Source organism: Notechis scutatus, chromosome 3, assembly GCF_049901735.1.
Source record: "Notechis scutatus isolate UNSWTSFEM ecotype Mainland chromosome 3, rNotScu1.2, whole genome shotgun sequence".
NCBI classification, from domain to species: Eukaryota; Metazoa; Chordata; class Lepidosauria; order Squamata; family Elapidae; genus Notechis; species Notechis scutatus.
In genome coordinates this window covers 88,200,749-88,227,032 of record NC_142011.1, presented here as the reverse complement: position 1 = coordinate 88,227,032, position 26,284 = coordinate 88,200,749, and the positions used below count along the sequence as shown (strand labels likewise).

The window sequence follows — 26,284 nt, the reverse complement described above, 5'->3', positions numbered from 1 at the left end:
CATTTGCTTAGAAGAAATTGCTTTTGAATGGATTGCATCATCGTTATTGTTAATTACGCTCATCTTGCTCCTTATTTAGTGTTCTTAGTGGAATTTGTTAACCATTAAGATAAAAAAGATGATTCACCATTCCACTAATCTAGCACTTTTGAAGGGAGGGGAAACAACACCTGCCTAAAAGCAATGTTTTCATAAACAAGGGGACACTTCCAAAGATATTGATGAAATATGTCATCAGACCATCCCTGGGCACTGTGTACTATAGACTCTCTACCTTCTTTAAAAATATTCTTGGCAAAGGATGCACCATCTAAAGTTATGATCTTATAAGCTGTGCTATCAAGTCATTCCCAGGTGTCTTGTTTATACTTGCTGTCTCTTAAGTCTCTTAAGTAAAATATAAAACATTTTTGTACTTTTCTTCCCCATATAGTTTGAACCTTGGTGTAGATCCAAAATCTCAAAAGTTTGCTGTATAACTAAAAGGATTTGGATTGGTATATTTTTCCCTGTTAACTCTCTCAATATTTATTTAATAAACTCCTCTTTGGCATTTTATTCTGGATCAAGTCTATTGCTTTTGAACTGTAACAAACCTGCTGATTCTCATCTGGCCACCAGGTGCCAACACACAATGTAAGAAAGTAATTCTGGAAGAATATTTTTATAGCAATTAGATGATAACTTTGGAATGAATGAAAGAAAATGGAACGTCTTTTCTTTAAAATGCAGCAATTAAATTGTATTTTGCTTGCTAGCTTCTTGCATGTAGACAATGCAATGACGTTGTGTTTTATATTCATGTAGCATGAATCAACTGTATAAATTCATTCTCATTTACAGGAAAATGCATTCTTTGCAGAAGGTTGTGAACCAGTTTCTAGCAAAGTTTGAATAACAAACTGTTTTTTTCAATTCTTGGTTCAGTCTGGAAATAGTGCGTATGAAAATTTGACATACAAGTGCCATAAAAATGTAAATGTATGTAAAGAATGTAGAGGAAAAAAAGTATGTTACCATTTTAGAAGTCCCCAAGCAGGCAGATCATTTGCACAAATAAATTTGCAGGTGCAGAAAATTGAATGCAGGAATTTAAAAAAATTAATTATTATTTCCAGAAGAAACTTTTATGGTGCATTCACTTTGCCTTGTTTAATGTATTTATTGTAAAGGAAAGTGTGAGTGTCAAGATGGCATAATTTCCCATTCATAACCTTCACATGGTTCCTTACTATTATGTCTCCTTTCTTTTTTCTTTACCGCAGAAAAATTGCAGAAGAAAAGATGGAAAGACTATCCAAAATCTTTTAAATGGATTAGAAACAGAGGTGGAATTCAGCAGGTTCTAACCGGTTCTGGAGAACAGATAGCAGACATTTTGAGTAGTTCGGAGAACCGGCAAATACCACCTTTGACTGGAGATTTTACAGTATCCTTCTCCTGCCACGCCCACCAAGCCATGCCACCAAGCTACACCACGCCCACCAAGCCACGCCCACAGAACCAGTAGTAAAAAAATTTGAATCCCACCACTAATTAGAAAGAAATTGACTTGAGTCCCATTGGGGAAACAAGCATTCTTACCGATGTATATGTTTCACGCTGTGAAGAAAGAAAGGATAAAAAAAATAAGGAAAAACAATAGTTACAAGAAAATCCTCTCTATTTGACTAGTCAGCAAAAAGTGCTTCGCATGATCAATGGGTTGCAATTAGACATTCACTTTGCATTCTTTTACAGTAATAAAATTAAAGAATTAAATAAGTAGGGCTTACTTCAGGTGGGAAAGACTTCGTAGGAGGATATACTATGACCTGTCAAAAATCATCACAGAGAAAAGTTAGATTTTGTTTAATTGAAAGAGCCGGAGTCCTTTAGAATTTATTTGCTCTCTATTATAAATTTGTTGTAAAATTTGAATGAATGGAAAAAAATCATTTGGAAATTGAATTGTAAAAGCTTTTAATTTTTTACACCAGGAAAAAAAAAACTATGAAATGGGAGAATGATTCAAAACTATTCTTCCCAAATAACTGATATCTGGAAAATAAGAAGGAAAACCGTATAATCATTTCTCTTTTTCTGCCCAACTGAACAGACTATTGTTAAGCATCATTTTACACAGAAATGGTGGCAGGCTGCCTCCTGAAAATCAGTGGGTGCCTAGTCACTGATTTAAATGAGAAAGTAGAATTGTAACTACAGTTATAGCTATGCATATCAGGTAGTAGTGTCAATACTGCCTGAACAAATATCAAATGTGCATCTGTATCCACATTAGCTACCTGTTCAGGAACTGAACAGGGCAGGGAAAGCTAATCTGCATCTAGACCATGACAATAAAAATGCACAGAATTAAGTATAATAGATTCAGTTTAGTGGCTTAGGAAAACAGGCTTATAACATAGCCTTTTGCTTGATTATCCCAGGTGGTGAGTTCTTCACAATATTGTAATTGTGTAGCGTTGCCCCATGGGTGGAAGAGTTACTGCTTTATCATAGGCAACCAAATATCTTAGCCCTTCTTTTCATGAGCCTAATGTTAGTCAATCTACTTCTAATTTTAGTTTTAAGTAGAGAGGCAGGATAATGACTTAGATTGAAAAGCAGAAGAGAAGTTTGTTGCAAGGAATGGTTGCACTTTTAAAATAAGGTCCTACATAAGGATATTTCAGAGATTTAGTTGAGGGGGGGAAAAACGTACCTTCCCTTTATCTGAAATAGTTGAAACAGACTGCAAGAAAAACAAAAAGCATGTGTTATATTTTGTTGATTGTAACATCACCCGAGGGAATAACAGAGCAGTCTATGCTACCCCTTGGACAAAAGTTCCATACAGAGGGGTTTTCAGGAGCAAGGGACATCACAAAGTCAAGATGTTGGTCAAACTTGTGTAGTCAATGCCCCTCCTCTTGATAACTCCCTCCCTGTGAAACCCCTGGTTCCATACAGGAAAGAATGAGAAAGAATCTCAATATAGCCCTGCCTTGATCCTAATTTACTGTAACAGGGAGGGAATGAGGGAGGGAAACTAAGTCAGCATTTCCATATTCTGTTATTGCAATATAGCCTATATCCAGGGGTGGGCTGCTGGGGGTTCGGGAGACCCCCTAGCTAAGATTCTGTGTAGTTCAGAGAGCCCCCAAATCCCACTCCTGGCTGGCCTTACCCACCCCTCTCCTCTCCTCCCAGGAGTCCCCACGCGACCCGTTTTGAATGCAGGTAAGGGCAGGGAGTGCACGGAGGCTCAGGGAGGGTAAAAAAATGGGCCTCCTGGAAGTTCGGGAAGGCTGGAAATGGGCCCATTTCTGGCTTCCAGAGAGCCTCTGGAGTCCAGGGAGGCCGTTTTCGCCCTCCCGGAAGTTCAAGGAAAGCCTCTGGAGCCGAGGGAGGGCAAAAACATCCCCCCCCCATGGTGCAGGAGGTCATCTAGGTCATGCCCACCGTGGCCATGCTCACCCAGCAACCAGGCACCAACCCTTTGCTAACATTTTTGAAGCCCACCTCTGCCTATATCAATAAGGTAGACTTATATTTCTTGTGGTGTCTGTTTCCTGACAAGGGTCTACCCTGAAAGGCTAGCAGTATACCAGTTTAGGAAACTTCCTTCCTCAACTGTCTCCATATTTTAGAAACCTTTAACATAGCGATTGATTTCTTACCTGCCCATAACTGCTGCCGCTACTAGTGTCTATGCCTCCCTGCAAATAAAATAACACCAATGTAAACAGAACTGGCAGAATTTAAGAGATTTGCATTTATAACAGGGTGTTCTTATTCATTAGTGTTTAATTTAAATCTCCACCTAAGTTAGGATCCTAGAGGTTTTTAGATGTTTCTGGACTACAATTCACACAATACTGATCTTTGGCTATGCTTGGTTATTGGGACCAAAGCGAGTGGAAGTCAATCTGCAGTCAAGGAGCCCACAGCATTCCAATTTCTAAACCTTGAGGAAGAACTTTGAAAAATCCTTGGGAGAATTTGTTAGAATACCAAATAGAATGATGCTGAAAATGCAGCATCAAGTTTATGGCAGGATACTTCCCATCCAATATTTTTCACTCTTCACGACTGGATCTGGACCTGACTGATCTTATGATGACATTTTGGGTAGGGGCAGTTGGTTCATTTCTGACTGTGCTCTTATTCATTAGAAATTGCAGCATATTTGGGTTTTGTTTAAAAAAAAAAATCAGTTCCACACAGTTGAATGGCCCATTGGCCCATTTCCCAACTCTTATTTTGCTTTCTGGCTTCTGGACCCAGAAGTTTGCAGTACTTTTCTCAAGTCTGCATATATTACAAGAGAGGAAAATGGGTGCCCAGGGTTACTAGCAACTTTTGTTTTCTTTTGAGAATGTAGGTGAGGTGATTTCTGTTACTCCAGGACCAGCCTCCAGTTGGAGGGGAGAATGCAGGATAGTGGGTGCTATTGGTCAACCGGAAAAGGGGAGTGAGCATTGATTGGCTCCTGACATTCTGTGTATTTTAAGATTTGCAGAAATAAAGATTATTTTGGATTTTACTTCAAATTTCTTTATGGAAGTTTAGGGAAAGGAAATATTGGTGTGGATGTGCTCATAGTTTGTATGTGTGTATGTTTAGTTTTATGGATTTTATATGTATTAGTTGCAACACAAATCGTTAAACATATGTGTCACTTTAAAAATTAATTTATCACAGTACATTCGGAAGGGGATTCCATTTAGTGGGACTCATTTTCAGAAAAATAAGAGGAGAATTATATTTTGAATATACTGAAAAACACAGGACTATTAAACAGAATAAATGCCACCAACAGCACCATTCAAACAACAGAAGAAGACTTACATCACCACAACCATATTTGTTGTAGACACTTGCAGTTCCACCCTGTATGAAAAATAGAGAATTAAATGAAGACACTTTACAAAATAGGAATATTTTGCATCGGGGATGAAGCTTTCATTCTTTTCATATACTGTAATGCTTTTGCTATGAAAATACCTGCTTTATTCTCAAAATAAAGACAACATCTAAGAATGTTGCCTATATTTTCAAACAGTCTTCTGTTTGCCACAATTTCTGTGGTCCTTTTTGAAGGGTTTATTTTTTAAAGGAGCAAACAAACAAAAAAGCCACTAGATCTTGATTGCTAGGACTGGAAGCCATCTTTCTGAAAGCATCATTTGTGGAAATTGTTTGAAATAGGGAATTTCTGGAAACACACTTTCCAAAATTGTTACTATTCTTGGAAGTCTAAACAAGATACATTCCAAACTCTATCACATCTGTAAGTCAAAAGCAGCATCCTCCATTACACTAAGAAGATAGAGAACTGGAAGCCTGTGTAATACAATGGCACTGCTGAAGTTATAACAATAACAATAGCACTTAGACTTATATATTGCCCCACAGTGCTTCACATCACTTTTTGGATGGTTTACAACAGGGGTGTCAATCTCAAGGCCCGCGGGCCAGATCTAGCCCACGGGGTGCTTAGATCTGGCCTGTGGGACTGGCCTGGAAATATCAAAGGACCAGCCTGTAGTACCTCTGCTGGCCAAAAGGGGGAGGGGGGCACATGCACCCCCTGTGGCCCATTTTTAGGCAGCAGAGTGCTGCAGGAGGCCGTGGAGGCTGAAAATGGGCTATGAGGGGCCATGCGTGCTCCCCGCGCCCTGTTTTGCCTGGCTAAGTGCTGCAAGAGGCCATCTAGGCTGAAAATGGGCCCTGTGGGCCCTGTGCCCTGTTTTGGCCAGCAGGGTGCTGCAGGAGGCATCTGTCCCATCTACCACCCCCAGCCCGTGGATGAGAACTACAACACTGATCCGGCCTCTGAAGAAATCCAGTTTGATACCCCTGGTTTACAATGTCAGTTTATTGCCCTCAACATTCTGGGTCCTCATTTTACTGATCTCAGAAGGATGAAAGCCTGACTCAACCTTGAGTCCATCAGGATCAAACTCTATAGTCTGTGGACAGAGTTAGCCTGAAGTACTGCATTCTAACCACTACACCACTAGGTCTCTTTGTTATGCTTTCCAAAGACTCTTGCCAGTTTTTATAAGAGAGCATCACTTAAATAGATGCACCAAAACTTCAATATTATTATCTGGTTTTAATTACAGCTATTTGAAGGCAAAGATCTAAATCATGGACAGGCAGATTTTGTTGTTCCTGTTATTGTTTTGAAGTCATGCGGTATCCTTATTTAGTTCATGTATTTCTTTTTTCCCAGGATCTCAAGGGAAATCCCATTGTCTATTTTTTTTTTCAAAACAACAACAATCTACATTGGGCTGAGGGAATGAATGATTGGCCCAAAGTCATCTGTTGAGCTTTCTTGATTGAAGGTGGATTAAAATCTTGGCCTTCCTGTTACTAATCTAATAATTTAACCACTATTCCACAGTGGAAATGATGTCACCAGAACAGGTAAAGCTAGAAAATATTCATCTTTTTCTTCATTTCTTGGGAGTTGGGAGAATGTATAGGACTTATGTGGGGTGGAGAATCACCTTAAAATGTGTGACATGGCAATATAATCTTGGTGGGATTCAGGATCATTAAAAAAGGTGGCCAAGCAGTTTTATGAAGGTTATGAGCTATGGGTGTCCCATCTCTGACCTATATGGAAATGGGAGAACTGTATACTTACACCAAGGCATCCAACCTTTCTGATGCTTCCTCCTTGGTAGATTAAGCCTCCCTAGAAGAAAGCAGGAATAGGTTATTCCTTTGCCAATGGTTTCACTTACTATGTCAAAAGAAACTACAAAGTAATAGCAGAGTTTTACTATTGTTCATCTACTCAAAAGAAAAAAGGCTTCATTGAGAATAATTATTGGTGTCCTTGGCAACAAGATATATAATTTGGAAAAAAACCAAAAGTTACTGATTTTGGTGCAGAAAGGGAATGAAACTAAATTATTGCTTGGGTTGATTTATTTGCTTTGCAGGCAAGGAAAAACCAGGAAGAAGATACAGTTTCTCCTATTTTCCAAAATCTAAAATTAGGGATTCACAAGTGGGGGATTCTAATGATCATAGGAGCCTTGTAGTTCAAATGCCAAAGGGATTGCATTGCATGTTGGAAATATGATAGTAGAAGAGATTCATGGTAAACATGGTTTCCATATCAGTGAGAGACAGACAAACAGATCATGGAGGGGATCTATCAATCTGTTGGGTACACAAGCATTTTACTGACTGAACCATATGCAGAGACAACTTAATCATATGCAAAAGACACCTTTTTCAGGTGAATCTATTGAACACATTGGCTTAATGTTCTTTCTTGTAAAACAGTTATGCTGATTTAGCACTGTCTCTATAATTCTCTCTCCATTAGTCATCCAAAGCCAATTTTCTTCAGGTTTGGATCCAAGCAGTTAAAATTCAGATCTCTACAAAGAATTCTGCTTGGTATCTTTTGCCAATGTTATATTGAGTATTAACTGTATACTCTCAATCCATCTATAGAGATTATACATTTTTTAAAAAATATATCTTTGTCTTAAATTAAACAACTTATTTATCTTTTAGAAGAGATCATTGGTAATTTTATAAATAGTTCTTTGTCAGACAACTCCAGAAGGAAACATGAGGGGGGGGGGGAGAGAGAGAGAGAGAAAGAGGGAGACAGAGAGAAAAGAACTATTCTACACTGACCTATGTTAGATTTAGTCTGTTCCATCCAATATTGTAGAACAGAAAGAAATAACATTGTGGCTTAAGAAACACTTTTTCTTGATATATATTTTTTTAGTAGAAGAATGTGGAAAAATAAGAGTAACTAATGTAAAACAATGTAATCTCTCCTTAACAAACCCAAGGATGGCTCTGCATAAATCTGTACAATTTGTACAATTAAAAGATTGTCGAGAAATGTGATACCAGTTACGGCAATTACTGCATTCTTCTCAACAATGTCTCTAATACTAGGTCTTTACCTAGTCCATGGGTCGGCAACCTTAAATACTCGAAGAGCCACAAAGGTCCTAACCGGAACCGCCTCCCCCATTCAATTCCGGAGCCAAATGGAATTCCAGGTCCCCCACCATAGAATCTCCTCCTAGTGTGGCATTTTTTTTCCTCTACCTGTCCTAACCGGAATTCCTATCAATTGTGGAGCTGACTGGAAAAATTGCCTTTGCCATAGAGTCTGCTCCTGGCGTGCTGTGCTTTTCCCCCTCCAACCGGAAGCTCCTCTCAAAATTGTGGTGCCGACCAGCGGTAGGGAGCCACAGCAGAGGGATGAAAGAGCCACATGAGGCTCCAGAGCCACAGGTTGCCAATCCCTGACTTAGTCCTAAACATAACTAACATTGAGGAGGAGGGGGGAGGAAATTCTTACCTGTGATTGACTGCTACTACTCTGTGAGGAAGATGTGGAACCCTGCGAAAAAACCACATTAGTAATTTATTCATAGAAAACGTAGATACTGATAATAGCATAATCAATATTTCCACATCCTATCCTTTCTGGTGAAAGTCAAACAATATTCAAGATGTGTAAGCTCCCGCATATACTCTTTTTCATTTTCATATAGCTTACTCATCTTGAATATTGTTTCATTTGAAAATCAGAAAATGAGGCCCAAAGAAGGGCCCTCACTATTTTTTTTCTTATCTACTGTAGTAGCTTACAATCCCCTCAAAAAAATGTTTGTACGTCAAATGATGCAGAGAATTATATAGTTTAGCTTTTCTGACTTGACATCTACTAATTGTTCTGAACTTTGGGAATTCCCTGCCAATCTAAGCAAACCTAATCTAACTGGGAACTATAAACTTTCCAAATATGACTGGTGGGCAACAGGAAAAATATGGTGGCCTAGTTGCGTTCTTCACCAAAGTTCTTCTTATGTTCTTGAAAAATTGAATAAATTACCACGTGAAAATACACCAAGGCTTGGGGTAAGACATATTGAAGGAATAATAATGCTTACCTGGACACATTCACTGCCACTTCCATAAGAACCACCCTAAAGTTATAAAATACTATTAAAATTCTAGATAATTTCATCAACATAATGCAACTTCAGGTTCAATACAGTATCAAGAGAGCATAAATGAGCAATTGCTTTGAAAATAATAACCTGATTTCTCATTAAAGCAGCTCAAAGTATTTGAAAATGCAAATCAAGTCTAAATACAGTAATATTTTTCTTTCCTATCACCCATCTTTTTTCCCCGATGTTCTTTTGTGAATTAGAGGATTGCACACTGAACCAAAGAGTGTCATAGGCATTTTATAATAGTTTGCAAAGAAGCAAAGAAACAGGAAATGGGATTCATCTGTATGTTGCCCCACCCCTTATGTCTGTTTAGGAATCTTGCTTCTCTTGTGCCATGCTTTAAAAATGCAATATGGTAATATATTTAGCAGAAGAGAGGTAAGCTGTTACATAAATAAATTAGGAGTACCTTGACATGCAATATGTGCACTGCTTCTAGGAATTGACCCTGCACCTAATGGGATCCATTGCCACTTCCAGTTTGGCAGCCAAATCTATTCATTTTTGCTTGAACTGTGATTCACTAGGAGTCATAATGAAGATAATTTCCAATGGAAATATTGGTGCTCTATAGATCTTTATGATGGATTATTTCTCCTGGCAATAATTTATGTCAACTTGCTTTACAGTGGGTTCCCAATGCTCTCTCTTTCTGTAGAGATTAGTTGCAGAAAATTATTTTATAGATGAAGCAGAGAGATAGCCTGCTGGTGATGTGGCAGTCCATCTCTTTGCAAATGTATAGAATTTTTGCAAACACAATAGGATGCAGGAAAGACATTAACTGGATGCTGTTTTTTTGCAAAATTCCACTGGTCAGCTGGAGAATGCACCCTTCCCCTCTTATAATATGTTCTGTATGCTGATGCTGATGGGAAGAGGATAAACACAAATCTCCTTGAGCCTGATTGAAAACAATGATGTTAAAGAGACTGTGGTATGGTAAAATGTAAACTGGTTTCCCAGGAGGGAGGGGCTGCATTCTGGAGGACAAAGAGGCTACAAAAGTTTGGTTGGCAGGAAGAGGGTTAAAATGGTTCCTCTCTTGCAATTGCCAGAATGTATCTATAGTAATGCATATAATTGCTTTAGTCAGGCAAGATTCTGTCTGAAGGTGAAGAACAATAAAGGAAATTACTCAGAAGTAGCTCTACATTACTTCTTAGATCTTAGGGCCTGACTCCTATGAGCTCAGATTTAAATGTATTTACCATACAAATCAAGTATTCAATGAATAAGGGCAATTGTATTGGAAATTGTCCAAGAATTCTTACCTGGCCACAGTTTACTCTTACAATAATGTTAGAAGACTGTAAAGACAAAATTAAAAACAAAAAAAACATTTTAATTAAAAAGCTTATGCCAAAATTTGATATGGTGTTTTATCATTTCTTGATTTTTAGTACACTTTCTTGATTTTTAGCATTTGACTACCGTGTTTCCCTGAAAATAAGACACTTCCCCCGAAAACAAGCCCTAGCCTGAATTTTTGGGGTGAGCCTAATATAAACCCTACCCCAAAAATAAGCCTGGGGGATGGGGGTGGCCTGCCGACCCCTTGGCACAACGCAGATACCTGTAAGTCCGAGCACGGAGGCAGAGGTGATGGAGAGGCAGGTGATCCGCATGTGCTGCATGGCTCCTGGCTCACGGGAAGCTTGCAGGAGCCTTGTGTGGCACCAGCAGGTGCAGGCAAAGGTATGGGGGATGGGGGAGGCAGGTAATCCCGACGCCCCGCACAGCTGCCTGCCCAGTGCAGCCACGGGCAAGCCGCGAGACAGTGGGATGGAGTGGGTAGCATGTTGGGATAACCTGCCTCCCCCCCATGCAGTTTTCACCCAGAGGGAGAGGACACTTCACCTGCTTGCAAATGGTATGCTCCATTTCAGTGTCCCATTTGCAAGCAGATAAAGCTTCGAATCTCCCTCATTTCTCCATCCAGGTGAAAAGTATTTGGGTTTTGGGCACCTATGGGTCGCTTTGGAACGGAAGGTTTTGCCTGGCTGCGTTGCTCGGCCTCCTGTTATACATGTTAAGTCGGAGTTATTTCTACAAACCTTTTTCCTACTTCTTGATGATGCACTGGTTTCTTTGGCCACATCAGCCACTTTGCCATCATTTCCTGCTGCATTGGAATCTCTAGGGAAGAGGATTTTGTTGGATATAACAACCCAGTATCTTTCCGGATCTTGAAAAACAGTTGCTCTGCAAAGATAACATAATTTCACTAGATCATATTTGGATTATGGTGAATTTCTGAATTATATTTTGTACATTTTTTTAGAATCAACATATCATACAATATCAAGTAAGCCATATAATAATTGAGAGCCAGTTTGGTCTAATGGTTAAGTCAGCATGCTAGAAACTGGGAGACTTTGAGTTCTAATCCTGATTTAGGCATGAAAGTAGGATGGGTGGCTTTGGACCAGTTACTCTCTCTCAGCACAATTCACCTCACGGGATGTTGTTGGGGAAAATGGAAGGGTGTTTAGATATGTCCATTGCCTTGAGTTTTTAATAAAAATAATAAAGGCAGGTAATAACCAAACAAACAAAAAATAAATAAATGCCACAATATCTTAAATTCTATTCCTTCTATCTTTCTAAAGTTATTTATTTTATTTATTTAGTTATTTCCTTATCTTAAAATTATTTCAGAATACTAATATTATTTTATAACAAATTATTCCAGAAAACCCTTCTTTATTTGATAATTTTTGAAGGCTGTTATTTCTGATAATCAAGATTTCCTCATATGATGTCTCTGATGGTATTGTTTTCTTTTAAATGGCCGAGAGCATTTATATATTTATATCCTCCACAAAATACATTCTTCCTTTAACATTTCATTTCATCATGTAGCAATCAAGGGGCTCGGTGCAAATTAATTGTAATGAAAGATGACATCTATGTATTTTTGCTCTGTTTACCTTTTTTACAATACCACATTAAATAGGTAAATAGGTGGCAAGCAATTTGTGAATAGACAAGCCTCAGTTGGCAGCTCTTTTTTTGTTAACTAAACCGAATTCCAAATTCCAAATATGTTCCAGTTAAAAATGACTGACTACCTCTGACATATGTAATAAATAATCTCACCAGGGACATCTGCAAAGGAAAATCAAAAAGGAAAGATGGCAGCCAAAATTGCATGACTGTGGCCACCATTTTGGTTTATTTGATACACACAGTCATCCAAACACACACACACAAATGCTGTATGCTATTAAGACTATGTATATGCTTGGCTATAATTATAAACATAATTAGACAATGATTATGTTTGTGTCTATGTCTGTGCCTGTGTAGGTGTGTGTAGGCATGTGCACATATGTCTCTACACACCAACACACATACAAAGTATGTAAATGCTGACACACACTCCTTACAGAACAGAAATTCTACATTGATATAGAGTTTCCTTATACGGTATGTACTTACACAAACTGAACTTTCTTAGCCTCTGGTGAAATCCAGACAGATGTAACATTATATTTCTCATCAGAGCTCTTGTGGATTAAAGTTGAATTCTAAAAAAAATAGAGATGAATCTGATGTATTATTTAGATTAGCGCTTCAGAAATGGGTAGGACACAGATATACTGGATTACTAATATCATATGCAGTCAGTATCCCAATTGCTACATTCGCTGGGGATAAGGGACCTTTAATCCAACATGCATATAGAGTTATTGCAACTTGGTTTGCTCTTCTAAATTCAAGGCATGCATGGAGACAGATGCTCTGAAGATAATATAGGAAAAAGTGGCCTTCAAGAAGTGTTTACATCCCAGCATTGTGACTCATAGTTTTCTGCCTCATTAGCTTTTGTGAAAAAAATTCATGTTCTGTTTTCTATATATTCTTCTGTCTTTTAACAAAATAGGCTTATTTCCTCAGTCAGAAATGTCTAGGCTTATTTCTTAAAGTAAAAAATCTTCATGCAGAACCTATAAGTTACATTGCTGTTCATTATAGGGTACATTCCAGATTCATGTGAGCTGTTGGCCTTCTCTTGTCAGAAGGAGCCCAGTGACTTGACTTCTTGAGATATGGAAACTGGTAACTTTTGAATGCTCCATTTGTGTCATTCAGCAACACTTCTATCTCATAGAGCAGGGGTCCTCAACCACCGGGCCGCGGACCGGTCCCGGTTCGTGGAGCACTCTGTACCGGGCCGCAAAGAATTTTTTTTTTTTAAATGGCGGCTTTCTTCGCCTTCGGTGAATGCTGCTGGGATCGGGGATCAAGGACACAAATGAGAGAAGGGGAGGGACGAAGCAACCAAAGCCTGTCCTGCTCTCTGGCTCAGCGGCTTCGGTTTCCTCCCGCCTCAATCCACAGTGCTCCGTTCTGCCTGCCTGCCTTCTTTGTTTCTGGTGAGAATAATAACTATTCTCCTCTTTTTATCAGCCGAACCTGCTCCGAAACGAAGAAGGCAGGCAGACAGGCAGAACGGAGCACTGTGGATTGAACCGCGCGCGGGCGGGCGGGGTGGGGGTGAACGGGCGCTTCGGAGGAGCTGCGGCGACAGGAAAAGCCACCCCCCCGGCTTCTTTGAAGCAGTTTCTTCCTGGGCTGGTGGAGCAGCGAGAGAGCGACTGAGAGAGGAACGAGGCAGACACCTGAGGGAGGGAGGGAGACACCTGAGGGAGGGAGGGAGACACCTGAGGGATGGGGCTGAGGGAGGCAGGGCCGGCGCTCCCTGAACTTGGTGGTTTGCTGGCAGACGTTTTATTACCCGACTAGGTAACAACATCAGATGTTACCTAGTCAGGTAATGAAACGTCTGCAAGCAAACCACCAAACTCAGATTCTTCCCCCGGTCCTTGAAAAAGTGTTTGTGCTTGAAACTGGTCCCTGGTACAAAAAAGGTTGGGGACCACTGTCATAGAGAATTCTGGGAGCCTTCCCCACGTATTAACTCTTGACAGAAACCCTGTGCTTGGAGACTAATGACTAGAGTCGGAGGTGGTAAAATAGACAATCAATTCTCTCATTACAATTTTTTTTAACATACACAAGCAATACACATTCTGATTTGCTGTTAACGTAGCAACACTGAGTCTGTCACATACAGAATTCCTGAGAATTCTACAAAATTATCCCCATGACTGAAGTTAGTATGTAGTGTAAGAGAAAACTGGAGAAGAGGATAGGAAAGCCCTTTCTGAATTTCCCCGAGTCAAGAAGATGCCATTAATCTTTAAAGATCTATACTAATGTGTAGAGATTGTATCCCATCATTCAATGCTGCTGAATCACACACATTTATCACAGAAGGAACCAATACTTTTAATCATATCACACAGACAAACAGAAGGAATAAAGACATACCAGCAAATTGTAACAGTCATGGTTCTGTGTATTGGGGTCTACAGTTACAAATGAACCAATGGGAACATTTTTTTCAATGTCTCGAGCTTGTAGCATGAACCATTTGAATCCAGCACCTGATATTCCTTCCAGATCCACTAAATGAGAAAAATATTATGCGTTATATTCTAGTAGTGCTAAAAAGATAATACATTCCCTTAAAGTTTCGATAACTTTATCTCAAGTTGCTATATTTGCATTAACGTGTTTATTATTTAGTTGTGGCTGTTAATGATACTTCTTTTAAATATTAAATATAGGAGTGTGATGTTTGTTTTATGACTTGGAAGTTAGGGAGACAGGCGCAACTGATCTACCTGCTGGAGCTTCATTCACAAATAAAGGTTCATAACTATGGTTATACAGCAATACTGTGATGTAAGGAAGGGCGAGTCATTTAAATCTTAGGAGAGCCATTTTGTGCTCTCCAATTACAACAGTTTTGTTTGGTGGTTAAGACACCAGACTAGAAACTGAGACCTTGAATTCTAGTCCTGCCTTAGGCACATTATCTCAGCCCTAGGAAGCAGGCGTTGGCAAACCACTTTTGAAACCTTACCAAGAAAACTGCAGGCAGTTGCCAGGAGACAAGATTGACCTTGAAGTCACTCCCCCACTCCCACCCCAATTACAACAGTAGCAGAACAGAGCCATCTAACAAAGGGGTGAAACCAGATTAGCCTTTTGTTTTCAGAAAACACTGGCGTCTAGGAAAGGATGGAGGAAGTGAGTAAGAAGGCCATTTTTGATATCTACCATTCTTCTGGAAATATGGTAATCCAAAGGGCTTCCCCAAACCTTCTAGAGCTACTTTTGCAAGGCCTATCAGGCTGCAGGGTAAGACAATGCTTGTAAATGCTCTTCTTTACTCAACTCTTGTTAAATGCTAGGTGTTTTGTATTTTTTATCAGATTGATCTAATCAAATGTCATGTTAACATATTCTATCCCCCCTCCCCCAAGAAAAAGGCTGGGAAAAAAGAATGAAAAGATGCAGAAATCAAGAAACAAAACATATGGAAAGTACCTTCAACTTCACTTCCTGGGTTATATTCCTCGGCTGATACCAAAAGGTGGTAGGGTGATGCAGATTCCTCTGGTTTAGTTAGGTTTGTTGACATAGTTTCACAGTCTATTGAAAAATTTGTGGATTGAAGGCCGATGACTCCAGAGATTAAGACTCCGCTCCACAGAAGCGCAAACAAATGGAATCTCTCCATCTTAAAAAAAAACAACAGAGGACATCACAATAGATGAACAGTACTGAGAGATGAAACCATTTATATTTTTATTTATTTATTTATCTGATTTGTCAATCTCTTACAAGGTAATAGGTATAAGTATAAACATGAGTAAGAAATAGCTACGAATAAATACAGGAAATAGCTATGAATAAATGGGGACAATAGGACAAGGACGGTAGGCATGATGGTGCACTTATGCACGCCCCTTACAGACCTCTTAGGAATGGGGTGAGGTCAATAGTGGTTAGTTTGAGGTTAAAGGAATAGGGGTTAGAGGATGTAACAACAGAGCCAGGTAGTGCATTCCAGGCATTGACATTGATATCATAGGAAGTAACAATGATGGCTGGCCCAGAGAATGAGATTATGCTAATATGATTGTGGGTGCGTAGATGAGGATGTGTCTTACCAGTGGCAGCCCTTCAGTACATATTTGGTTGAAAAACTATACAGGATAATTGTTAGAATTTGTTTTTTATTTATTTGATTTGTATCCCGCCTTTATTATTTTTACAAATAACTCAAGGCTACGCATATATCCAACACACCTTCCTCCTCCTATTTTCCCCACAATACCAGCCCTGTGAGGTGGGTTGGGCTGAGAGAGAATGACTAGCCCAAAGTCACCCAATTGGCTTTCATGCCTAAAGAAGGACTTGAACTCACAACTTTCTGCTGCTAGTTCTGGTGCCTTAGCCACTAATCCAAACTGGCTCTCAAAACTACAGGGGTATACCAGGGTGATAGGCTGTTCTATGAGGCTAAAATATATTCTGGGAAATGTCAGTGGCAAATCATTTCTGCACTGTTGCCAAGAAAATTATATTGATGGATCCAAACAGTCATCAGGAATCAAACTTCACTTGGAAATTTTCATACATGCAAATTCACAGAGGCTGTAATAAAATGTTCAAGAGTCAAGTGAAAGATTCTTAGTAGACTTAGATCATAGAATAACAGAGTCGGGAAGGGACCTTGGAGGACATCTAGTCCAACCCCCTGCTCGAGCAGGAGCGTCTATTCCAAATATTAGCCTCTATCTAGGATCGAATTCACAGCCTCCTGATTGTGAGACAAGAGTTCCACCCCTAGGTCACTAGCTAACAGAGATGAAGTTTAAATCAATATATTTTAAAAACTTTCCAAATACTGATATCAAACAGTTCTTCAAATTACAGTACAATAATTTTCACCACTGCCTGACTCCCCAGCCCTTCTCCTTCTGAAGAGTGTCTCAAACTTTCTCTGCATGCATTAGATATACAGTAGCACCTGTGCTACAGGTTGGCACCCACACAATGGTGTCAACAACAAAAAATCTACTTCTGCATCTTTTTCAGTTAGCTCATTAATAGGTAGCAATCTCTGTCATTTGCCCATCTGAATTGGCTTGATTTAAGAAGGCGTCTTTTCATTTGTTTTTCTTAAAATCTGCCTAGAATGTGAATGAGAATAAATGGGATTGACAGCTGATTTCTCATCCATTTTCTCACCTGTGTTCAAAATATTGTTGAGTGGCACAAAGCCTTAGTAAGACCACACCTGGAATACTGCATCCAGTTTTGGTCACCACATTACAAAAAAAGATGTTGATACTTTGGAAAAAGTGCAAAGAAGAGCAACTAAGATGATTAAAGGTCTGGAGACTAAAACATATGAAGAACCGTTGCAGGATTTGGGTTTGGCTAGGCTAGAGAAAAGAAGGACTAGGGGTTCCATGATAGCAGTATTCCAGTATTTTAGGGGCTGCCACAAAGAAGAGGGGGTCAACTTATTTTCCAAAGCACAAGAAACAATGGATGGAAACTAATCAAGGAGAGAAGCAATCTGGAATTAAGGAGAAACTTCATAACAGTGAGGACAATTAACCAGTGAAGTGGCTTGCCTTCAGAAGTTGTGGGTGCTTCATCATTGGAGGTTTTAAAGAAGACTGGACAGTCACTTGTCTGAAATGGTGTAGATTCTCCTGTTTGAACAGGGGGCTGGACTAGAAGACCTCCAAGGTCCCTTCCAGCTGCATTTTGATTGGTTGATTGAATGTCAGGGCCTTGGCACACTTTCTAATTGTATTTGTAAACGTGACATTAAATCCATTGGATTAACTCTAATGCTGAAGAAAAAAGATTCTTACTTATGTGATGGGTTTTTTTTCTGCCTACTTTTCTGCTAATTCTTGAACCTTCCAAATCTAAAGTATACTGCCATAAAAGCTGCATGAAAAGAGAGAATGGCTTCCTCCTTAGTTCTGCTACAAAGTGTTTGAAATACTGAATATGATCTATTGACTCAATGGCACACACCCATCTTCAGGTGTAGATAGATCCGAATTGGTCCTTTTCTCAATGGAAATGCTCCTTCCATGAATAGAATTCAGTCACATACAACACGGATTCCTTGCTAGAGATTGGTGTAGAAGACATTCCCTGGATTGGTGTAGAAGACATTCCCTGTCTCTTCCCTGCATTCTTAAAAAAATGGCTGTATTTTATAAATAACTCAAGATAGCAAACATACTGAATACTCCTTCCCCCTCCTACTGTATTTTCCCCATAACAACAACCCTGTGAGGTGGGTTGGGCTGAGAGAGAATGGCTGGCCCAAAGTCACCCAGCTGGCTTTCATGGCTAAGGCAAGACTAGAACTCAGTTTCCCAGTTTCTGGCCTTAACCATTAGACCAACTGACTTTTAAACTTAAAATATTATTAAGAAGAGACAGATAAAATTGACATAACATCTTTGAAAGGAAATATTAGTACTCTATCAAATCTTCATTTAAGATGTTTTGGTTCATAGAAAAAAAAGTGAGGGACGCTTGAGTTTTGTAAGAAAATAAAGTGTATGAGAAATGACTGCAGTAGAAGACAAGCTGTATAAGGCAGAAATCAGAGAAGAAAAAGTGTCCTAGTTCTCATGCAATCTAAATGATGATATTTATAATGTCTTAGCTTTCATTAAAGAATTTGGCCTTTTTCTTATTTCTACAAAAGTAAGAAAACTTTTTGTTATTGTCAACATTTTAAATACTGCTTCAGTACTAGGTATTTTTTCAAAAGTTCCTATGAAAATATCAATACCATTTTAGAGCATTTGCTTAACATGTTGTTGCGCTCAGTAGATATTCATCTTTCTCCATAATATTTCTACATTTCTCTTCAATGAGGTCTGTCAATACATCAGAGTCACTATGTGCATGGTAGACAGTCTATTCTACTAGTACACTTTCAATAGTGAGACATTTTGTGAAGTGGAATGAGAGGAATGCATATACCAGAGGTGGTATTCAGCAGATTCTGACCAATTCTGGAGAACTGATAGCAGAAATTTTGAGCAGTTCGAAATATCAGCAAATACCACCTCTGATTGGAGATTTTACAGTATCCTTCCCCTACCATGCCCACCAAGCCACGCCCACAGAACCGGTAGTAAACAATTTTTTGAATCCCATCACTGGCATGTACAGTTGGTTTCTATGAAATTAGAATTTTTGCTGCCTTGATTTTAGCAATCCTGTGAAATTCTCTTCACATGTGAAATTTAATGGGTAATTTACTGTGACTTCCCTAGCCACCTCCCTTTGAATCATTTATGCAGCCACATTTTTCTCAGACTCACAGAAACTGCTTCCCTGCTATCTCTTCAAGTGTGCATAGATACATAAAGTCAGGAACAATTTGTACAGACTTGGAAAAAAGGCACAATGCTTTATTTGAAGAAAGATGTTCCATATGTGCTCACCCATGTTACAAATCTCTTTTTTCTAATGCTTCACATAGCCCTGATAATTTCTGAAGTGTATAAATATAAGTTATTTCTGGTTTGGCACTTATTAATAATAAGAAATTTCTGAAATGGGCCCTTTTCTATCTAGTGGAGCTATTTGGTTATTCTAGTTAGATTTATTAGTATTCTAACATACAGTCCATCCAACAAGGAACAAAAATGGTTACACACATTTCAAAAGCATCCAAGGTACATACAAAAGTAATACATCCTGATAAAGTCTAACAGCCATTACCAAAACAATCAACTGATTATCCCAACTTCACAAAAAACACAAGCAAAACATAGAATCAAAAAAGTGTAAGAACAATCCATGAGTTTTGCCATCTTAGATTGCCTATAATAGAGGGCTTTTTCATTTGAAAGTGGAATACTCACTGGAATGCTTGGGCTGTAATCTTAATTTTTTTTTTTTTTGCTATTAAATATTACTAATCAGAGCCTGATAATACAGTGCACCTTAAAATCTTGAAGATCAACCAACAGATTGCACCATGAATACACAACAATCTTTTCCATGAGTTGTGCATTCCACAGGGTCTTATCAGTGGTCTTATCAGTTGTTTTCTGGAATAAATTTACACTGAAAAAAGAAATCTTGTTTGTGAGCCAATCAATGGAAAACAAAGAGATCTGCATTGGAATTAACAAACCAATCAATCAATGTGAAATTGGACTCCATTTTTGCTTAATGTATCTGTGACCATGAGAAACATATCATTTTCTTCACCCACCCACCCAGCATCACAACAGCTGAATAGAAGCACATGCTTATATGTGTAAGATCCAATCTCTGGCTACTCCAATAAAATATAGAAAAACTGCCCAATCAGGGTAAAAAATAATGATTAAACAGATCACTTGATTTATTTAGTTTCAGCTCAAATTCTCAACTTTCTATTTCAGATGCAAAGCCCTTAGCAAACAAGAATCAATGGGTTACTAAACATTTCCAGAAGAGATTCCAATACTGCATTTGAGGTGTGTGAACAGAAACCAAGGACACAATAAACCACTGTTAGTAATTAGATGCAGAGATTGTGAAAATTCTTGAGTAAGGAATTAAATTACACCATAGGTACAGCCCAGGAAGAGTTGCTTAGGCTCTGCAAATAGTACAGTCAATAAAAGGGAGTGAACAATCAGATGGTTGTAGAAACAATTGTTCCTATTAGGAGTGGGAAGGACAGATTGTTTCATCTGAGGTTGCCAGGAGAAATTGCACTCAGGTGGGAGTTTTTGCTTGTGTTTATTCAAGTATCAGTACAGTAGGTGTGGTTGCTCACTTTCCTGCAGAGATATTGACCTGGCTTGCCTCTAATTAAAATTTAAGTATAGCACGTGGGTGCTGATCTATTACAGACTGTGATAAACAATGGTTTAATATGAGCTTGTCTCTTGTTATTCAGATCTTTCTTTCTGACTCATAATAGAAGTACTGTAATATATTCCTCTCTTCTTTTCCAAAATGTAGCATGATAGCAAAGTGACTTGAGAAATAAGAGTTTAACAATTATTCTGCCCCTGAAAATGTTACTTTCTAGAGAGAAAAAGGGCTAAATAAAAACAATCCCACCCCACCCCCCAAAATAATCTTAATTATCTTCATCTTCATCACAATCATTCTAAGATGCTTGATATGTGCAAGTAAAATATATGTATTTTAACACATTATGAAAGGAAGGATATGGGCAGCTCTTATGTGGAATCATTTATTTGGAAATTATAATTAGCTCTCTGTTGAATATTCACATGGGAACCCATCTGACTGCCTAGGGTCTAGGCACTATATCTGAAAGAAGACTGTGGTACATCAGATTAGATAACATTACAATGCTGCATTGAATGCAAGAAAACAATAATATATTGTTCTACTTGACCTCCTCCTTTTAATGGGCATGACATGTCTAGACACTGCTTAAATACCGTGTTTCTCATATAATAAGGCCGGGTCTTATTTTTTTTTGAGCCCTGAAAAAATGGCTAGGCTGTCTTTTGGGGTGACTTAATTCCCCCCTTGCATCTTTGGGCGGGCGGGCAGTGGCGGCTTGGATGTTGACCTCGGTGTTGGTGGGGCACTTCGTATCGGGGTCAACGCAGGCAGAATCATATCCGGGTGTGCAAAAAGTACTTCCTAATGGCAAGCCCCCATTCCCCCCATTTTGCATGTTTTAATATAGGCCTTAATTTGGGGGGAGGGGCTTAATTTCATTTCATGCCTATAAAACATGCTGGGACTTCCTATTGGGGGAGGCCGTATTGTTGGAGAAACAGGGTATATAAAACCTAGCAAGTTGGCATGCCCGATTTTCTCAATAAAATCAGCACCACAACTTCAGGTTCTGGGTGTTGAATTCCATGCAAGAAGTGGCATCTGCAAATTTCTGCATAGATCTATGGGAATAACAACCATAGGAATGACAGGGCATTAAGCAGGGAGACATTCAATGCAATTGTTCTTGCACATGTCGTGATGGACTGGTTTAAGGAAGCAGTAATTGTCTGATCTGGCTAGATGACCCAAAACAATGGAAGGAAAAGTCAATTAAGGAGAATGTCCATGGACAGAACTGTATGGAATCCTATACATAAGGTTGTTATAGTCTAAATCATAAACAGAACAATTATCTCTACAACACGTAGTTGTAGATATTCAGGATTCGAATATTGTACAACCCTGTACATTTATCAAAAGCAGAAGTGGTATTCAGCAGGTTCTGACCAGTTCTGGAGAACTGGTAGCGGAAATTTTGAGTAGTTCAGAAAACCGGCAAATACCACCTCTAACTGGAGATTTTACAGTATCCTTCCTCTGCCATGCCCACCAAGCCACACCCAAAGAACCGGTAGTAAAAAAAATTTGAATTCCACCACTCATCAAAAGGCCATCTGTACAAAGCTAATGAAGATGTTTGCCTTCAAAAGATTTTACAGTAAAAGATTATTGTGCCACCTTCAAGACTCATACTGATAAATCCTCAAAAGCTTACGTTTTCTGAGAACTCCAAAGGAGAGCTTCTTCTTGACCTTTTGTTCTCACAGCCAATCTGTTTAAAAAAAATGCCTATAAGTTAAAGTTTTGCCATGTTTTTAATTGTTGAACTTTTTAACTCAGGGAAGTATATCATCACACACATATAGTTGTCCCAAACTGTAGCTCTATATTTAATTTACACGGTCATTCCTCTCTCTTGTTCATTAGCTTAGTTGTAGACAAGCACATACACATATAATTACAAACTGAAAAACATCTTTTTGTCTTTTTTTAAAGCAGCTGCTCCTGCTCCGTTTCCCTCATCTGCATACACTTTGATCAAACCACCTCACTGATGTCAGAAAATATATTGCAACTTATTATAAATATGGTGGTGGAAATTTTTGGAGAAACATGTCCCACATTTCTGGAAGTCACTAGATTGAGGATGGCTAAAAACAAGGAAGAATTTTGCTTCATTTAGATAACTGCAAGCAAAGAAAATTCAACAATCTGATTTATTTATTTTTAAAAAGTCTCTTTTGCACATGAAGGAGACTTGAATGGAACATTAACACTAATAAAAAATTATTGAAACATCCAATTGAAACTATCCAATATATTCTCCGCCCAGAATTATGTGACAGTGAGATTGGTGGCATATAAATTTAATAAATAAATATTCTTTCACCTTATATTACTCAAAATCTCTGCCTGTAGTATTAAGACTGCTAAACTAGCCACGTTTGCTAAAGTTATCTCTAATGGCTATCCCAAGTGGAAACTCTGAATTCTCATTTATTTGCTCATACAAAAGGAATTGTGAAAAAGTTCTTTCTTATTTGAAAAGCTTCACATACTTGAAATTTAAAGATGGAAAGAATCTTAAAACATTACAATGCCTATGTAAATAAGAATGTATACAAAGTAGAATTTTTTGCTTAGAATTACACGTGATGCTTGCAAGCTACAGTATTTTTGAATTCTGAATTCATTTACAACTAAAGAATTGACAAATAAAAAATACGAGCTGCTCATACATAAATACTTTTCCCCGTAAACTCTTTAAATGGATGAGGCTGGGAACAGAATACAGGCATTAATTTTTAAACACTTGAGAGAGACAACAAATATGAATAGGAAGCATGCCATACATTTATCTTTCATTTTAGAACTACATATGTATCTTCTTGTCCTTACCTTTTCTATTATCAAACATCTATTCTAAACATACACCCACTTGTAATTTAGCCTGATCTTGTACAAAGCAAAGTAATTAATACATTAGTTCTTCCGGTGTAGGAGGCTCAGCTATGAATATTTTCACCTCTATGAACAAACTCCCCAAAAGTTTCAGAGAAGAGTCCATTTAAATATCACCATGATTTAACCCAAGTTTCCTCAGATTTTTTACATTGATCTGAATGCAGTGTTTAGGCCTCCAAAAATTATCCAATTCTCCGTTCAGTTTAAAATTTTCTGATCCCTTTGCAAACCTTCTGGAATAAAATCATTGCAGACATCCAACAAGCAACATGCCATTCTGGGAAACTAAAGTCAACCAATGAAACTGGCTCTCTTGCCACTCTCATCCCAGTGATTCCACCAACACACCTTGTTTCTGGAATCCTGATCAGCAGGCAGCAAGCCTTGTGGTCAGTGTGCAGCCCTGGAGTGCCTGAGCCTCAGGAAAGGATGGCAAATAAAGCATCAAAGAAGTGTCAGGATCTACCAATCATAACCAGGGTGGAGAAAGGCAGCCAGCCAATCAGTGTTAGCAACTCCTGGAAAATTAGGCTGAAATATCCTTCATCCCTGTGTGGCAAGAGCCATGCAAATTGTTTATGAGTCATGCCTTTTTTCTGAAGTTAAACCTCTTGAATTGAAACTCATTAGATTAAAATGAATGAAACAAGGGATTTGTATTGCTTGTGGAAAGCAATACAAAACAAAGTATCTCAGATAGTTAACTATTGCATTGGGACATCATACAAATTCTTTCAGACCTGCATCCATTTTGCACTTGGATTTTATTTTTATTTTATTTTTTATTTTATATTATTTATTTTCAATTTATATGGCTATCCAACCTCATGAGTCTGGGCGGTTGAACACCAGTTAAAAACGTAACAGTAGCATACAGTAGATCAATGGCCCTCCTCACACTTTTGAGCACCAGGGACCAGTTCCATGGAGAAAGATTTTTCCACGGACGGAAGGAGCATGGTTTTGTGTGCTGGCTGCATACTATGGATGGGCTTCACTTGTTTGCGTGGACCAGTTTGCTGGCATGCCATGGACTGGTGCCAGTCCATGGACCGGGAATTGGGGACCCCTGCAGTAAGCCAAGATAAAAACCACAAGCAACCATCAGAATAATCTCATGGACTGTATCTTCTAATCCCCATACTTGGTGACATGGGAACCCTCCACAAAAGGTCAACAGGATTGGAACTATCCTAATCCCTGGCAGAGTGGGGGATGATGTTCAAAAGAATAGATAGACTTTCTTCTTGTGTGCTGCCAGCCTTTAAGAGAAAGGATTCGTAGCATGCCCCTCCTGCCAGATCTGATGGTGTTTTTGAGAGCTAATTTCTATTCCTCAGATTTTTTTTTACCTCTTAACCTGAAGAAAAGACTTATAAACCATTTCATGAATCAGAATGCAAAGAGAAGAGAGGAGAAGGCCCAGAGCAGACCACAAGTTATATTTAATGCAACGTAAAAATGTGGAAATGAGCTGGTAAGGTTTTTAGCCAATACACCCCAAAGAGGAATGTTTAAATGCTGTATTGTATTTTGCATCACTCCAAAACTCTGTAGCTTCTAACTGTTAGTTTAGCAATTCGTTATTTTACCTTTTTACAATTTATTTTAAACTTACATAAAAACCAAACTAAATAAAAAACTTACATAAAAAGGCCTCAGCAGTTAGGTTAAAAATAATCGATGTAATATCGCATGATAAAATAACCACAAAACAGTGTTTCAATTCTAAAATACTAAAATTATTTTTAAAATGCCCTCACCCCCCAAGAAAGACCTTTATCTATTGCCAAGACTAGAATATAATCCTGTTACAATTGCATGTTACTGATCCCAAAGAAAAGTTAGTTCCTAATCCACATTGATTTTATGCCATCAGATATGTGGTCAACTCTGAGTGACCACCTTAATTCCAATCCACATAGAGATAGCTAAATACAGGGGATCCATGGGGAATTAGATAGACTAATGGAAGCTGCATCCATAGTTCTCTATAGTCTTCCCCAACATCCATGGGAGCAGCAGTCCTCAGATTTAATGAGCTACGGAGGCCTTCATAAAAAGAGGGAAAGCCAATCTATTCCACATAATTTAGCAGAGATGGTGTGATATGATACTTTAGCCTACCCATAAGCTGTTTGGGAGATGTTACAGCTCAAGCAAATGTGATCACTTCTTGAGCACCTGAGCAGGTATATCAGGAATGAGAGTCAGATTCCTTGTTAATTTATTGTTTTGTGGGGTTTTGCTATAAAAAGAAATGGGAAGAAACATTTTTGGTACATGTTTAATTTTAGGTACTACAGACATAGACTTATTATTTAGTTTTAATCAAAGCTATATAGATACTAATCTCAGTACAGGACTCTGAGCAGCTCACATACAGAATACGATTTTTTTAAATTAGCAAAACTGTGCAACAATTTAACACAAGAAAAACAACATAAAACCATGTAAAAAATCTATAAGAACAAAATTCACACAAGGGGTAGAAATGTCAAATATGGCTGTATGTCAAGCACGCAAATGTCTTGAATCTGCCCTTTATATTGTTAATACATAAAGGAATCAACTTCACACTGTCAGCAGAAGAGATTTGGTTGAATTCTGTATAATACTCAATATTTTTGAAATAT

At 38.5% G+C, this 26,284-nt stretch overlaps 1 protein-coding gene and 1 long non-coding RNA gene across 22 annotated transcripts in view; one reads left to right on the top strand and one right to left on the bottom strand.

Moving 5' to 3' along the window:
• Positions 1–4,522, top strand: part of LOC148131275 (uncharacterized) — a 28,742-nt gene extending 24,220 nt beyond the window's left edge. Inside the window, exon 3 of the long non-coding RNA XR_015748664.1 lies at positions 1,266–4,522. This is a non-coding gene — a long non-coding RNA (uncharacterized LOC148131275). The remainder of the gene's footprint in view (positions 1–1,265) is intronic.
• Positions 1–24,096, bottom strand: part of LOC113414723 (uncharacterized) — a 53,532-nt gene extending 29,436 nt beyond the window's left edge. For all 21 annotated transcript variants that reach the window (XM_087960691.1, XM_087960694.1, XM_087960692.1 and 18 more), the window contains exons 1-15: positions 23,997–24,096; positions 22,399–22,455; positions 15,411–15,603; positions 14,346–14,482; positions 12,450–12,538; positions 11,063–11,210; positions 10,280–10,315; positions 8,937–8,972; positions 8,342–8,383; positions 6,644–6,694; positions 4,834–4,875; positions 3,663–3,701; positions 2,705–2,734; positions 1,776–1,814; positions 1,585–1,602 (exon numbers count right to left, since the gene is read on the bottom strand). In XM_087960691.1, coding sequence (XP_087816817.1) covers positions 1,585–1,602; positions 1,776–1,814; positions 2,705–2,734; positions 3,663–3,701; positions 4,834–4,875; positions 6,644–6,694; positions 8,342–8,383; positions 8,937–8,972; positions 10,280–10,315; positions 11,063–11,210; positions 12,450–12,538; positions 14,346–14,482; positions 15,411–15,603 — 900 coding nt within the window. In that variant the 5' untranslated portion in view covers positions 22,399–22,455; positions 23,997–24,096. The remainder of the gene's footprint in view (positions 1–1,584; positions 1,603–1,775; positions 1,815–2,704; positions 2,735–3,662; positions 3,702–4,833; positions 4,876–6,643; positions 6,695–8,341; positions 8,384–8,936; positions 8,973–10,279; positions 10,316–11,062; positions 11,211–12,449; positions 12,539–14,345; positions 14,483–15,410; positions 15,604–22,398; positions 22,456–23,996) is intronic.
• Positions 24,097–26,284: the final 2,188 nt, after the last annotated feature.